Below are 16709 nucleotides of genomic sequence, written 5' to 3'. Positions count from 1 at the left end.
GGAAGCATTAAATTGTAAATTAAGAAATATAATTATTTTAAATATCTAAATATTTTATTTCGTAATCTTTTTAAAACCGTGAAGAAATCGCTGCTGAAGTGTGCACTGGAACATTTCATTCGTTGATTTTGTACCACGTATAAAGTTCCACAAGGATAAAGTTTCCTAACACATGCTCCTCATGAAACCTCACGTTTTACACAGCAACAATAATTTTACTTAAACAAGCACGTTATTATATAACCAATGCCAAATCATGATAATATACTGTTAAAAGTTTATATATATATATTTCCTTTGTAAATTTGTTTTACAGCAGTTATATATCTTGGTAGAAATAAACATGTTGCTGTCAATTTAACAAAATATTGAAAATGCACAGAAAATGTAATACATTGATACCAAAAAAATGTTAACAGCAGAATTGATTTTCTTTGTCTCTTTCTTCTACACTTTACTTGTAACTTAAATGTCCATTGAAAAAATTTCTGTCTAACTCTTGACTACATGAGATGAAGTTTTCATTGATGGGCTGATCTAAAAATTATTTCCTAAATTTTATTTCAAGAAACATACAAGATAATTTGCGTCTGATTTAACGTAGGATACTTATGAATCGTAAAATAATACTGTACGCATTTAATTAATCGAGACAGTCCAAAGTGATAAATGTGTTCATCTTAACAGTTCAAATTGTCGAGTCATACCTTTTTAACACGCTTTCATTATCTTGACCTGTATGCATGGATGAATGGACTATGTAATAAAATATTTCCAATAAATTTTTACCCACTTTTCGATTTCGAATGTGTTTTCATTTGGCATACATATAAAGCATCTCTGAAAAGACAAAATTTTTGATAACTTAAGACCATAGTGTTAAGGGTGAGTTGGGGGGGGGGGGGGGGAGGTCAGAGTATCAATAAACCACCACTAATTTCGAGCTATGGGTAATAACCAGGCTTTTTGTGTATCCATGTTGTAGGGGCATTGTTGGGGATTTTCTCCGGGGTCGACTATGCCCCTTGTGGTGTGGTGGGGGGGGGGGGGGGGGGGGGAGGAAGAGAGTGAGAAGGAACACAAAATTTCGAAATTTTTTTAAAACTAAATGATTTTTTTGATTTAGAGTGTTTCCGATTCAAAAGGTCGGATTATGGTGGGAAATGTGCCCGGGATTCGAATTTCTACCCCCTTGGAGGGGGAAGGGGTAAATGACCCTAAATTTATAAATTTTAGTGTTTCCTTTTGAGTAATTTGTGAGATAACAACTGGCTTGTATTTAAAGGTGTGTTGTGATGCCTGATATATATGTAGTCACGACACTCCATGCTTGAAGTATTAGTGAACATTTCATTAAACAGATTAAGGAAATGATATGGTTCAGAAAATCGATGTTTTATTGGGACTTTAGTTCTCGTAAATACTAAGGTCAACATGAATGGACGCATACGAAGGACAGAATACAAGGAAAGCTGGAGAGATACTTTAATGTTTTAGATTCGTACCACACAATATCAACACTTTTTTTTTTTTTAATTCACGGCACTAACGATTGGATAAAATAAAATACGAATAGTGAAGATATGTTCAAGTAATCATGTTAGCTTTCTCACGTATGGATATATTGGAATGAAATGGTTTCGTTGATATACACGACTGTATTGCAATGATACCAGACCGATGCTTAAAAATGTTTAAATGTTTGTTTTTGTATCAAGTTTTGAGCAGTGTCTGGATTTTTGTTCGTGATGTAATCGTGCAAAATATAGTTAAGAGATTTTATACTAAAGCACTGCATTGTTTTTTTTTTTTTTTTTAGGTGATGTCAGCTTTCAAACATCAGTGTCTGACAGTCAAGTGGCGAAGATGCTTCTACCGACTACTGCCTGTGAAACAGGCAGTACTGATATCCATGAAGTCATCCTGATATAAAGTGGCGGAATTAAGTTTTATGACGTGTTTATATTTTTTGTTTTATTATTGTTTAGTTTTTCATAGCTATAGCTATGGCATATAGTAGTGTCCAACAGACGCACAATCAGCAGAATCAAAATTGTTGCGTAGAATGTGACATGAAATTTGATACTGAGAAGTCCCTGAATGTTCATTTGCAATATCACCAAAAGAACTTGATGAACAAGTGGGGAGGTAAACCAAACGTTGGTGGTGACGAGTCGAACAACAATAGCCACAAGACTGGCAATAACAATGCTAGAGTGCGGACTGGTGATTTTAGTAGCCCAGTTATGGCGCCCGCCGATTCAAGTGACAGCATGGTGAAAACGGAACTGCAGACATCTGGAGCCCCCGGCCGGCCGTCGTCGTCCTCGTCGACGACCTACAGCCGGGGAAGTCCTCCAGCCTCTACGTCGTTCACGTATCCACCGACTCCGGGCAGCTACAGCAGTGCACCATCCCCATACCAGCCCGAGAACCACAGGTTCTCGCCGGCCGGCGCTCACCAGCAACCTGGCTACAGCTACCAGAGTGCAAACAGGACCGAACATACACCACCACCCATGATGCCACTGAACTCGGTTCAAAATAACTTTCAGGGTCTTGTTGGATCCTCTTTGAGTTTTAGCGCACCGGAACAATCTCGACATCCAGTGGATGAGAACGCTCATTTTTTCCACAGTGGTCAACCTATCAAAGAAGAACCTGGCTATATTTTTGGCAGTGGAAATGATTTCCCAATGTTGTCCCCAAATGTAAGATCTTCCACGCCAAGTTCAGTGCTAAGTACAACACCCTCTTCAACTTCCATGACCCCAACTTCCTCATCATTACGTTACCATCCATACCAGAACATTGCAGTTAGCCACAATAGCCAACAGAATTCCTACATCCAAAGTAATCTTAGCAGAGATTTAGTAACTACATCACGGTATGCTCCGTCTCCTTCACAGAACTCTTTGCAGTGCGAAAAATGTGGGTTTCAGTGTAGTTCTAGCTCTGTGCTCTTGGACCACATAAATATAGCACATAGAGCAGTGCCCATGTTGGGTAACCACCAGGTGTTCATGCAGCAGCAAAATCATGGACTGTTTAGTCATCGCCATGACGCGAGTGTATCTCTTCAGTCTCAGCATCATTTACAGCGGAATAGTCAAGAAACAATGCAAGGTATGTTTGCTGACTTCAGAGATCCTGGGGGAACCAACAACAATAGAATTGCAGGTAACCAACCGAAAGTTGAAGACGAAACACCTGCAGAGATATTGGACCTAGACTCTCATAAAGTTCATGTTTATCAGCCACCACCTGAAGAGGAGGAAGCCCTAAGAGCTGCAGCTGAAGTTGAAGAGGATGGAAGGAGCTCGAATCAAAATCCCCATTCAGTATCTGCAATGTTGTGGGGTAATGGTGCTTCACCTTCAAACCTTCACAGATCATATCGGCCAATGAATGTTTCGCAGACTCCAGAATTTGGCAGTGTTCCTACATCCTTGACTCCTCCAACACCAGTAACTTCTGATGTAACAGTTCCTCAGCCTACAACATATCAGCCACATCGAACATATCTTCAAAATCCTGATGATATCCACAACAATCCAAATATGCCTAGGGTTTCACCTACTCATCAAGCGATGATCACCTCTACTCAGTTGCCTCACACAAATGCTGTGTCTTCTACTCTTCCATCATCAAATACTCCAGTGCAAACTCAAAGTCAACAAAAAGGTTCTAAAGGTGATGCTTCCTGGAAGTCCAATGAAGCACGGCGGCCTAAAACTTACAATTGCTCGGCATGCAACAAATGGTTTACTAGTTCAGGTCACCTTAAAAGACACTACAACACGACATTACACAAAAATGCTGTGAAGCAAAGTGGTGCTCCGGATCCTGCGGCAGTCCCAGTCAGCCAACACCATCATCCTAGTAGGGAGCTGAGTGGCGGAAGTGGGCCAATAATGCACCGCATAACTCCTGTTCCAGGAGGTACTGGAGATTCTTCCAGTCCAGCTCCTAGCCTAGGGGGTGAAGATTCATCAAGAAGTGATGATGCTGGACAAACAAATAATTCTTTTGGGCGCATGACTCCTCAACAGCCTGCTAGTAGCAGTATGTTGTCTTCTTCCAATAGTCAGATACCAGAGAGTCCCCCAAACCGGTTGGCAGGTCCCTCGGCGGAGATTTCGGGGGGCCTGCAGTTCCTCTCCACTTACAACAGCACCCAGGAGGTCAGTTCCGTCCGTTCTTCCTTGGAGGCATTACCTCCGCATGTAACCCCTCAGCACCTTATGCTGAATACAGTTTCGCCCCCTGTGCAGTCCCTGGTTCCCCAATCAGCCCTAGGTTCGCACCTCATCCACCACCCCATTCCCCAACAACCACGCCACCTCAACCCCTCCATGACGGCTTTCCCAAACGGTCTGCCCCCCCACGTTTCTACTACCCAAACCCAAATTTCTACCAACCAACACCATCTCACAACTTCTATTGGTAGTCAGGCTGGTAGTCCTGCTCTGGCCAATGTGGCTGGCATTGATGATGTACCAAATCATCTATTGTTGGGCAACAATGCCGGTGCAATGACCGGCTTCTTTCCATCTTCGACACCCAGTTATCCATTGCCAAGTTTCTCTCAGCTTCATCAGAACCACTTGTTCAGCAGTAACAGTGGGAACACGCTGACTCTGCTGCAAGGATTCAATGGGATGTCGCAGTACCATCACCCAGCTTCTGGCTATCACTTGGTGAGTACTCTTGAAAACGTGGGGGGGCTAAGTCTTAGTCCAAACAGTCAAATTTTAATGGACATACATTCCTTATCAAATGCTGAAAATAGTATTAATTATTTAGGTTTGGAAGACAGTGAGTTAGACTTGAAATCAGAAGATATGGATAGCAAAATCAGCTCGACGGAAAAACATATGAATGGTTTGTCTGATTCTAATGCCAGTGTAGGTGATAACATATCAATTCTTTCCCCCATAGGAACACCAGATTATCCTACCTCGACCACAGAGGATCTTGAACAGGATGTTATAAAGCTTTCCTTTAACAATGATGATCACAAACATTCTTCTGCAGTCGATAGAGAAAGTGGCCGCAAGGTAAATGATTGTGCTTATGTGTCATCAGTTTCTAACAGCACGTTACCAAAGTGTGTTGCCTGTGACAAAGTGTTTAACAAAGCATGCTACCTGACACAACACAACAAGAGTTTTCATTCTGGTCACAAGCCGTTTAAGTGTCCCCGCTGTGGCAAACGCTTTGACTCTGAGGTTATGTACCAGGAACATCAAGGGAAACACGCGGGAGATAAGCCTTTTAAGTGTGAAATATGCCCCAAACAATTTAATCACAAGACTGACCTTCGTAGGCATCTGTGTTTGCATACTGGTGAAAAGCCTTATTCTTGTGACACGTGTGGTAAGGGTTTCATAAGGAAAGATCACATGCTGAAACACACAGAAACACACAGAAAAAAGACTTACAACAATAACAACAACTTCAAGAATAAGAATATTACACACGATGAACTATCTTCACAAATAGTGACATCAAATGATATGGAACTGGAGCAACTAGCAATTTCCGGTAATACCAAGACTATGTTGCTGGTTGCTTAAAATCTCTCAAGTTGTTGTGTTTGTGGCATATGATTCCTAGCTTGCTGATTGTTTTGCCTGTACATATATAAATCTAGTGTATGTGATGCTTGTAATATCAGATCTCTTTTTTTTTTGTAAAATTCTGTTGTAGTTTAGTTTATTGTCTAAATCATTCTTATAAATAGTTTTGACCACTTTCATAACATATTTTTAAAATTATATACTGATGCATTAGTTAAGATAAACAATTTCAGTGTATTTTTCTGTGTTGATTGTAGTAAATTCTATGATGCCCAGTTATTTAAGTGGTCAAAAACTATTATTCTAATTAAGCATGTATGTACTTTGGTTTTTGATTCGTCACAAAATGTTTCAACACCTTGCATTTTGTACAATTTTAATATAATTTGCATGCAATAATTCTGTAAACTTTTAAAATCTGTTTTAATTTTAATTATAAAACCTTTTTAGTGATCTTAAATTAAAATGAAGCTTATGGAGTTATTCTGTTAGGTAGAACTGTTGAAATTACTAAATGAATAAAATATTAAGTTACATAAACCTCGCACTACGAACTTGAGAAGGTATTTGTTTTGATCCGGTTAACAAATTTACTGAATCATATTACTTAAGAGAACTGTCATTCAAAAATTATATATTTTTTTCAAATTTTTTATTACCATGTAATTTGATTCACATTAAAAACTGATCACACATATTGAAATTAATATATTACTTAAAAACCTGCACAATAAGAGTTAGAAATCACATAGATTTGTAGCCTGCGTTTCTTTCTATAATTGAATTATAATGAAAAAAAAATCTTTCGTTAGATGAATAGAAGCAGATAAATTATGAATGATGTGAAAGTTATAAAATCAACAATATGATTTAATTTAATTACATAGTTGAAAATCAAAACTATCTTTTAATGTAATGTTCAAAGTTTAACTAAACAGTGATACGTTTATCGTGAAATCAATTCAAAGTCCACATGAAATGACATTATTGTAAATTAAAATGCCAGCTGGCTTAAATGTCTTAGTTTACTATTCTTGTATAGAGGATGGTAATATGGTTACTCAGATAATTCTATTACGTTGACTAGATTTTGATATCTAAATTAAATAATTAATTTTGTAGTCAATAACATTTTAAATCAAATCTTTATTTAAATTATTTTATTTTCAATCCATAAAAAGTATTTTTTGTAAACAACTGTAAATAGAATCTGCTAAATATGTGAAGCATTTGGTTTCAGCTGTAGTGATTGTAAAGGAGAATCAAAAAGTTCAAGTTTGGTTTAGTTGATACCAGGACCCTCTTTGCTACTTCTGATCACGTATCATCCGTTCTATCTAAGGGTCAGACATTATGCCAAAAAAACTCTGAATTAACCTGTCGACGATCTTCGTGGGCCCAGCCGTAAGTGAATGATTTGTTTGTATTGTGTTTTGTATTTGTACCGCTATGCGTACTACAATAAGGCCCATCTACAACAGTCCGTACCTGTGGGAGGTCCGTGTCCTTATCCTAATGTGAATGGCGTATTGTCGCACGAAAAACTGCCCTGTCTACAATTTCTATGTCCAAGTATACTGATTTCTAAGATAGTCATCAGAGCGCAGTAAATATTATTAAGCACCAAACTATGTGTTTTTCTAATGATTTTGTTCGTTTTCATGCATTAATCATGCTCTTATCGAAATTTTGTCTTGGTCTTCTTAGCTTCCAATCACACCAACCATTCCATTCCGTTTAAAAGCACATTTTTGAAGCGGAAACGGCAAATTTCATGAAAGTTTTTATTCTATGCTACACAGATTGGTACCGAGCGTTCAAGTTAACCAGTGTATTCAGACCAGTGTGTGTGCCATCAATGACGTCAGATGGTCATATGGACCAAGCAGCAATCAGTGTTCGTCATACACAATTTGTGGCATTGCTGTTGTGCACGGGTTTTAAAAGTCACATGCGGTAACAGATAATAACACTGGTATGTGTATCCTGGGCTTAACTCAAGTCACTTTCATGTCAGGTCTTGTGTGTATGTTCTATACTACTAAATTGCTGTATGGCTTCTTGTAGAAAGTTTTTTTAATGATTACTTCAATCCTTGCCATTTTTGTATGGTATAGTTAATGCATCCGAAAAATCGAGTGCACTGCTGAACAGTTGCAGATGTATTGAGAATTTAACATGTATTAGAAATTTCAGACAGTTTATATTCTCAATCGTCCTGTTTCTAGAGGTTTAATTAGTTAGATGTCTGTGTATAAGGCCTATGATATTCGAATTTATTCCAATTTTGGCCATCAAAAACTTTATTGCATTAATGTGTTTGGGTATATATGAGCCACTATCGTAAAAACCGTAATTGTGGAGTTACCAGAGATATTACAGTAATAAGTAGAGGTGAGCCATCTATTAGTAAGTCGTTCCTGTTCATAACAAACAATACACTTCACATTTACAGTTTTCATTAACCTGATACAGGAAAATTTCAGTGAAAATTGACTTGCATGATTTGCATGAAGAAGCAGGTTTTGAAGACCGCAAATCCTTTTAGAGAACCATGAATCGGTTTGACTACTTGGGAATATGGCAAGAAAAAATCTTCTGTAGAGAATTTTGTGGAATCGTTAACATTCATTTCTTTACATAAACAGAATTTTCTTCATTATATTTATTTGCTTCTGCATTTCAGTCCCTGTTTTGAGCGTTCCGTAGCTGGCCAACGGCAATTCATCTATTGGTTGCTAGTATAACTACGTAATAGAGGGATGGACTGAGTCTTTGAGAGCACGGTTGAACTACTGTCACATCTGTGGGTCAAAGGCGCCTGTGGGAAAAAGACATCCCATTCTTTGGAAAGCTGCCCGTAATTGGTAAACCAAACATTCTGTTTTCAAATAACGCTTCAAAACTGTGGTGTTGCCACAATCGCGCCTTTACTCCTTGTCATCAAAAGGGTAAATAGCTACAGGTGGACGGCCTCCTTAGGGGGATTAGGCGTTTATTTCTTGAAATTTCAAATATTTTGATACTGCTTGCAAGTAAGCTTCTGTGCTGTTTCATCATTGAAGGCGTTAAACAATTCTAAGAGGTATGCGGAGACTTACCACACTTATTACCCTAGTATTAATAAAAGAAAAATTTCTGGTACAGTACTATATTTTTCACATTTCAATTATAACTAATATTTACAGTTAATTCGACTTCGATAAAATAGTAAGCTTTCCATGGTTTCGCACTAAATCCTAGCGGCATTATGATAAATGATTGGTTGATTCACATAATTTTAGATTATGCTCTTAGAAAACTTCTGGATTTAAAAAATTTGTAGCCATAGCAAAAAAAAATTAATTAAGGAATGTCAGTATGATTTTCTTAGCTTCCATAAATTAGCCTATTTTTTTCTACAAATCACTATTGATTATATTAAATTTATAATGATCGTCAGTATCTTTGAAACAAAATGAATTTAAAATTGTTGTAGTAATGGTCGTATATGGCTTAACTAAACTTAATTTTAATATTATTTACTGTCAGCTTCATTTTGATTTATGTTTAAAGTTCTTTTGCATGAAATTTAGTTTGTGATAGTAAATGTACTAACTGACGTTCATGTTCTGATCTATTTATTTTATGTTTTTTCTTTGTTTGTTAAATTTATAATTTTTAAATATGTTTGGCGTTCTGGACATATTCACAAAATGTAAAAAAATATATATTTGGTTTCCTATTTATGTAAACTAAATTGTGTAACTTTTTTAGTTTTGGTTGTTCCTTAGACTTGATGTCTTTTTGGAGCTTCGGAAAGTTGTTAAATCTGATGCAATTAACCAGTCTTAAATAGTAGCAGTTGGAAAAAATCATTCTTTGAAGTGTAATAAATAAAATAGCAAATTTTAACGAAGGCATATATATACATGAAACTTTTGATTGCTTTTTATAGTTTTACATTGACTCATTCATGAAATGATTAAATACTAAGCTATGTTTATTATAATGTTTTGCCTTGTGCCTGCATTTTGATTGCACAGAGGTTTATATAATTCACGGTGCATGTATTGCATTTTGCATGAAAGCACGACACACGAATGCCATATTTATGTACAAGTTAAGTGAATAGTTTCCTAGTGACTGTTAACTGTATAAAGTGTGATTTGTTACTGAAACGTATCTCTTCTTTTTTTCACAAGCTGCAAGGATACTTGAAGAATTACCGCAAGTCTTGAGACAAGTTACCACCTTCCTACTATTTTTGTTACCAGTGTTACAAACATTTTTTAGACGTAGTGTTATGGACGCGATAAATTACTTATTAGCAATTCACATTCAGTCTTCATGCACACCATATATTATGATTTGTATTGACTGTGAGATTTTGGAAAATTTGCTAAAGTAGAAGTACAGACCTAAGATTGCAAGTTAAATTCATATTCATTACACTGAAATTATTTTATATAGCATGTGGAATATTTTGCTAAAAAAGTAATTTCCCAAAAACATATCCACAACACAAGCAATATCAATTGATGTGAATAGAGTAACTTTTTTTTAGTTTATGATGTCATATTCAGTTTATTGAATAGTACTTTTTAATGTTACCAGTATTCCGATATTAAGTTATGTCCAAATGGTGCCTCTGTCCCGTCGATTGTCATAAATTCTCAAGTTTTGAATCCACACATTTTTAGTCACAATTTTGCTTATTAGATTTTGTATTTTTTTACAAGACTGATTTGTGTATTATAGAATCATTGTGAATATGATAAACTCCACTAGGCATAATAAATCTAGCAAAAATAGCAAGAAATTAGTTTTGTAGTTCAGATAAAGTGTTGATGAGGTGGATGATGGACGATAAACTACAATTGTGTTTCGGAGTGAACATAAGTTGTGAACGACAATGAAGTGGCTATTTTGGTGTTCATGTTGATGATATTGTAATTATTTTGTTCTTGCTACTGTAGAATATTTTTTAACAAGATGTTTCAGATTTCCAATTTACGTATTGTTATGTTGTATAAAGAAGTAATTTTTAGTTCATAGAGAGAATTCTAAAACACACAAGATTTTTGAAGAGGTTCATCAGAGTAAACCTTTTGCTGATAGAACATGGTGTGTGTTGTCAGTAGTATGGTTACAGATGCAGTAAGCCAGTATTGTTTTAATGACAGTTGTTGGTTAAATATGTAACATTATTATAAAGTGTTGAAACCTGAGTTCCTTTCATTTCAAAGATGAAAAGCCATATTGCATGGCTTGTACTTGATAAGAGTATAAAATGTGCAAAACTAGTAATATTTTATTAATTTTACAACCTTCCAACACTTGTCAGTCATGTAGTATTTCTATTATTTACCACTAAACCTGAGTTTTTAAAATAGAACATGTCTATTTTCAAAGGAACCTACCTTTTTTATAAACTTTTTCTAGATATTTAATATTGCCCTAACTAGTGATCAAGAAGAAAATGAGTTTGAGTAATTTTCAAGTTAAAAAAAAATTCTTCCCGCATCAAATGACGATACTCCCGGTGATGACTGGTCAAAGCAATCTGGAATATATATATATATGTATATATATATATATATATATATAAGCTGTTTCAGAGAACAGATTGAACCAGTCCGCCACGGGTCTTAGGCTATAACTATACTACCGTAATAATTGTAGACATCCACAAACTGTCCTCTCATCTCGTGAAAAGGTATACATTCATCCTGCAAAAAAAAAAAATTGTTTTGTTTAGCATGGCACAGAGGTCACATTTTTCCAGACGGCAATATCCTGAGATGGCTGTCGAGGAAATGTTGGTGCTGTACTCTCCCGCAGTGAACGCTGTCAGCTGCAGTTACATAGGTGGTTGTATAATTGTTTAAAATTTACTGAAACATTATTATGTTTATAGACTTTTAAAGTATACATATATATATATATTGTTCTAACGAAACAAAAAATAAATTATCGAATATTTCTTACATAATTAGCCGCCCAAATCACATATTAAAATTCCACGTTTAAAGTCAGTTGTGCTTGCTACATCAAGACCACGGTCATATAGATATAGGTCTGGCAATTTCCTATCCTTTGCCTTGGCGTGTCTCGGCTCAGTGTAGCTCACGGCGGTCAGCGTATTAACGGCGCTAGTAGGTGTCCTCTTCATCAACATTGTGTTAAATGGGAGTTTCATATAAAATATTATATCCCTAATTCCGTCTCAAGTTTTGAAATTTTTTCCCAGATTACTATTTTTCCCATTTTTTTTGGGTTGCTTGGTAAATGCCTTAACATTTTGCCACATATTTTAATTAAGCTGAAGTGGTGAGAGAGTATGCCTCGCTCTTATATTCCGCCTGGCTGTAATGAAGGTTACGGCTTAAAACCGTCAAGTTTTTTTCGTTTCTACACCTACCTAATGACCCGGTTAAAATAAAAATAAAAGATTTTAAAGTAACTAATAAAGTAAAAAAATCTTTTGTCATAGTTTTGCGAAGTGGCATGGTCTAGTTAAACACATAGTCTGACAATCTGCCGGCTCGGGTTCGATACCAACTGGAGCCACTTTTTTACATTTTCTTTTATTTCTAGCAATATTAAACAATTAACAGCAATTAAATATATTTAAATAATTTTATTACATAATTTTTTGATTTTTTTTAAAAAAATTAAACATTTACGTAAATTATTGCAAGTAATTATCTACTCTGCATTTTTTCTCGTTTCCTAGGGCCCACTCAGGCGAGATGTTTCAAGACGTTGAAAGGAGCACCTGGCGGCTTCTACTACAAGTTATTGCTATGCATTAAACCACTACAAAGCTACCAGATAAATGAAAAAAAAAACCAAACATTTAAAACGAAACAGAGTTTTAGAAAATATGCCCACGTTTATACGAAACTCCCATTTAACCCAATGTTAATGAAGGGGACACCTACTACTAGCGCCGTTAGTTCGCAGGCCGCCGCGAGCTTCACTAAGCAGAAGGAGAATGGAAGTAAGTTGCCATACCTGTCTATACGACCGTGATCATGACATACAATCGTAATTTATCTTAGAAAACTGTACGTGTATGTGTGAAAATTATCTTTAGTATGAAGTAGCAAGTAGCACATACATTTAACATGGAAATTCATATGATAATAATTTTAGCTTGCATTTAGGCAGGGCGCCATATTGAAATAAATAAATGAAAAGATTTTGACAGCTAATCATGCAACCAATATTTTTGCGTAATTTTATTTCAACGTGAAGGTTACTTTAAAATGCTCTTAGTTGATCGTTTCACGCATAGGTATATGGATTAGTATTATATTTAGAACCTTTTATTGCAAAGATAGAGAGTACACAATGTTTTTCGTTTGTCAATTTTGAGCGTCCGGAGATGTATTTTTTAAAAATCTTTTTTGCACGTAAAGTGTGCAAAATTTAATCGAAAAGTGTCAAAAATAGGCTTTTAAGAGTTTTGGAAAGAGGGGACCAGCCGTAGTTATTCGAATTCTTATGTAAACCCTTCCCTTGTTTTGGAGGCAAGAGTGCGACATTTCATTAAGCTCGAAGCGAAACTCTAGATTTATATTAAAAAAATAAACACAGACACTTTTATTTAAGAATCTAGGTATAGAAGATTTCCCAAAATGTAGAAGTATGAATTTAAAATGTCTAAATCTGGTCAATTCTCATTATAGTCACAACAGAAAACTAAGAAAAAAAGGAAATACGATCATTCTATCAACATTCAAAACATCACTTCTACTTTTATAACATGTTCGTTTCAATGATATCATACATGTTCTTTAAGGAAAATCCAATATTCAAGTCAAATTTCTAAAAAAAAAAAAAACAATTCTGTGATAAAACTGATGTGAGACATTCTCAATTCTATTCTGTTTAGTTTGCGATATAGCATGTGACACGCGGACAGGCATTGATTGCCACAACTACATGATTTCAGATTTTTAAGTACGAAATTCTAACAATAAATACAGAAACGAGTATTTTGTAACGGATTTCGGAATTAATATCTTGTCTTGCGTATTTTACATCTTGAGAGTGGTTAATATTTAATTTTAAATGTTACGATTTATTTTGAAACAAAGTGTCAAATGGACCACTTTATATTTTTCGTATTACATATATTTTTTAAAAAATATTTATGAAGAGCATGTCTCTCATAAATTGATATTTAACCAGTAAAATTCTTAACAACAACAAAAAAAGAATTTATATTAAATGAGATTTTTGTTTTCGTATAAATTATTTTTCTGTAATTTCCTACGAAAACATGGAATTTTTGTTTGGTTGAAAATATGAATAAATAAAAATAAATTATGTCGAATTAAGTGTCTGGTTTACTATTTTATTACAAAATATTTAATAAATTGTACAACTTGGTTTGGCTCAAACAGCTTTTTTGACATGAGATTGAAAAGGTTCCTTAGATATGATACTTTTATTCACAAGAAATGATTTACATAAACTATTTACGTTTTAAAACCTAGAAATACATCATACTGCTAATAAAGCACAATTTTCTGACAATTTTTTTTTTATCCAGTAGAGCGGAATTTTACAATAATTTACAAATAATGACAAAAAATTTAAATGTATGTACTGCCCTCGAATATTCTGTGACATTTCCGATCACAATCTGTTGAAAATAACAGCAACAGGTATAGTTCGTAGGCGGGAATCGGTTAGTATTAAACCATAACAGGATCGTTTTACCCCATGTAAATTGTGTACTGTTCCCGATGCTCCTGTTCACACCCAACCCAGCAGGCGCGCCCGCCGGTTGCAGTGGAGCGACCCTAGCCTCTTCCACGTTGCGCCAGATGGCTGTACCCAATGTAACTAGACTATTTCAGGTAGGCCACTCCGGGCTTGCCTGGCTCTATCCCCTCCACTCAACCCAGACGTGACGTCACCGCGCGGACAATCGCGTCGCTTCCACGCAGCGCACCGCACTAGTGTAGCGTAGGTTACCAATGTAACTAGACCAGTGTAGGCTACAGAGGCAAAATTCTATGTAATACAATATTTAGAAGACCGAATCTTTACTTTCAGTATGGGAAGAAATAATAGTAATTGTGCCGTAGCAGAGTGTTCTAATTACGGTCGTAAAACAGTAGGTGTTATTTACCACAGCTTCCCGAAGAATGTTGACCTGCAGAAACAATGGATGATTCTATGCAAACGAGCTGACAAAATTAATGTTAACAATGCAAGATTGTGTTCAGATCATTTTTTACCGGGGGATTATGAGAGAGACTTAAAAAATGAACTTTTAGGACTGCCTGTTAAAAAGAAATTGTTGCCAACTGCAGTCCCATCTCAGCGTTTGTCTAATTTACACGGAGAAACTTCACTCAAACTGAAGGCAGAGACAGCTGTGCAGGTAAATTTATTGACATTTTTTTTGTATATATTTAGATAACTACATTTACGCTTTTGGTACTAATTGTTTACCTACAGATTTAAATGTATCTGGAAAGCGATAAGTTGTGGTGCCTACATTCAATTATAAAGGCATGTAGGCATATAAGATAGTAGGCTAATAATGTTTTCCGTGTATTTTGTAGTTAATAATCTGTCTTAATAGTATTGCAAGTATTTTGCTTATATAGAGTGATGTATGCAAATTTTTTTTTACATTGTCATGACACCTTTCGTTTTTTCTCGCTATAACTTAATTTCTGGCTCATTTCCTCTTAACATAAATGCTTGCATACACTGTGTATGCTTATATTACTTTATTAGTCACAAATTTGAGTTAAATAATTATTATAGGGTACCTATTTGAGTGTTATGCAATAATTGGTTAATATTTCACATAGTGTTCATGATAAAGAGAGTTGGTGCTGTGTGTAAAAATTGGATTCGAATTTGGCTCTGCCGATTTCGATTCTCAGCCCTGCCATCGCAATGTTGGTTTTTTCACATTTTCCAAAATTATTTCACACAGTGCTGAAAATTTTAGCATGCTGATCTAATGACAAATACCTAGTTTGTAAATTTTACCGCGATGAATGCCTTCTCAAATATCCCTCTAGACATTTAAATGTTATTTCCGAGTTTTTCTTTTTTTTCCTGACCTTATAGTTAGTATATTGTTATAGTTCCAAAATATTACACTCTGAGGTTGAAATTTTGCATATAATGGAAAACTAATTAGTTCTCTATGATTGCAGTTCACTTTCACAACAATAGAACTGCAACAAAATGGTCTAATAAAATGCAAAATAACTTATAGTTGAAAATAAAATCATAATTGTAAAGAGCTCTAAAAATTATATACACGTGACGAATGTGACAAGAAATGCCATGGAGACGTATCAAATAATTAATAATTTGTTAATTTAGAATTTTATAATCCCCAGCATTTCCTCTCGTTCCAAACATTTTAACTTCAGGGTAAAATTTTATCAACTTAAATAGTTTTCAAAATACCTTCAGTGATGACGACTGGGTACCGCAAAATAATAATTTAAAAAAAAAATGGGAAAAAACACGATTTCGCTAATGATGTTTACGTTTGCCAACTAGGTTTATTAGGAATAGTAAAATGTTGGAAATGTTTTAATTCGCACATGGTGCTAACAATTGAAAGGCATTTATTATTGTTTCTTTTAGGCTGAAAGTGAACGTCAAGAGCGTTGTCAAAAAAGAGAAATAAGAAAAAGAGCACTATCAAAGCTACAGACTATTTCTCCGAAGAAGAAGAAAATTGAACAGGCAACTATTACAGCTGAAATTTGTGTGGACGAGAATGAAGAAATTAAGAGGCTAAAGAAAACTATAGATGATTTGAAGAAGAGAAACACTTTTCTAGAAATTTCTTTGAACAACTGTAAAGCATCACTGAAGAAAGCTAAAAATTTGCGTTATGTAGTGAAGAAGAAGGAACCAGCAACATCACATCATGTCAGAAATGAAACAATTTCTAAAGTCAAAACAATATTAGGAAAGTGTTTTACACCTGGTCAGATTCGCTGTTTGTTGCGCAACAATAGAAGAGTAACCTGGAGTGCCGAAGACATTGCAAGTGCTTTAGCTTTACGAGCTCTTTCGAGAAAAACATACTTTTATTTGAGGAAACGCAACATTCCCTTGCCATCTCGTTCGACACTACAAAAGTGG

At 35.3% G+C, this 16709-nt stretch overlaps 1 protein-coding gene across 1 annotated transcript; it reads left to right on the top strand.

Moving 5' to 3' along the window:
- The first annotated feature begins 2006 nt into the window (after positions 1-2006).
- Positions 2007-10782, top strand: LOC134532245 (uncharacterized). Its single transcript, XM_063368665.1, has 2 exons — positions 2007-5547; positions 9767-10782. Exons 1-2 carry the CDS (start codon positions 2007-2009, stop codon positions 9970-9972), a joined length of 3747 nt encoding a protein of 1248 aa, XP_063224735.1. The 3' UTR covers positions 9973-10782.
- Positions 10783-16709: the final 5927 nt, after the last annotated feature.

Source organism: Bacillus rossius, chromosome 5, assembly GCF_032445375.1.
Source record: "Bacillus rossius redtenbacheri isolate Brsri chromosome 5, Brsri_v3, whole genome shotgun sequence".
Taxonomy (NCBI): Eukaryota; Metazoa; Arthropoda; class Insecta; order Phasmatodea; family Bacillidae; genus Bacillus; species Bacillus rossius.
Note: the sequence above shows the minus strand (reverse complement) of the source record. Positions and strands in the feature narration are given on the sequence as shown.

Excerpts from the sequence above, each read along its gene's own strand:
- LOC134532245 (XM_063368665.1), top strand. The coding sequence starts at position 2,007 with ATGGCATATAGTAGTGTCCAACAGACGCACAATCAGCAGAATCAAAAT. Across the intron at positions 5,548-9,766 it reads GGAGCAACTAGCAATTTCCG|CTGCAAGGATACTTGAAGAA; the intron begins GTAATACCAAGA and ends TTTTTTCACAAG.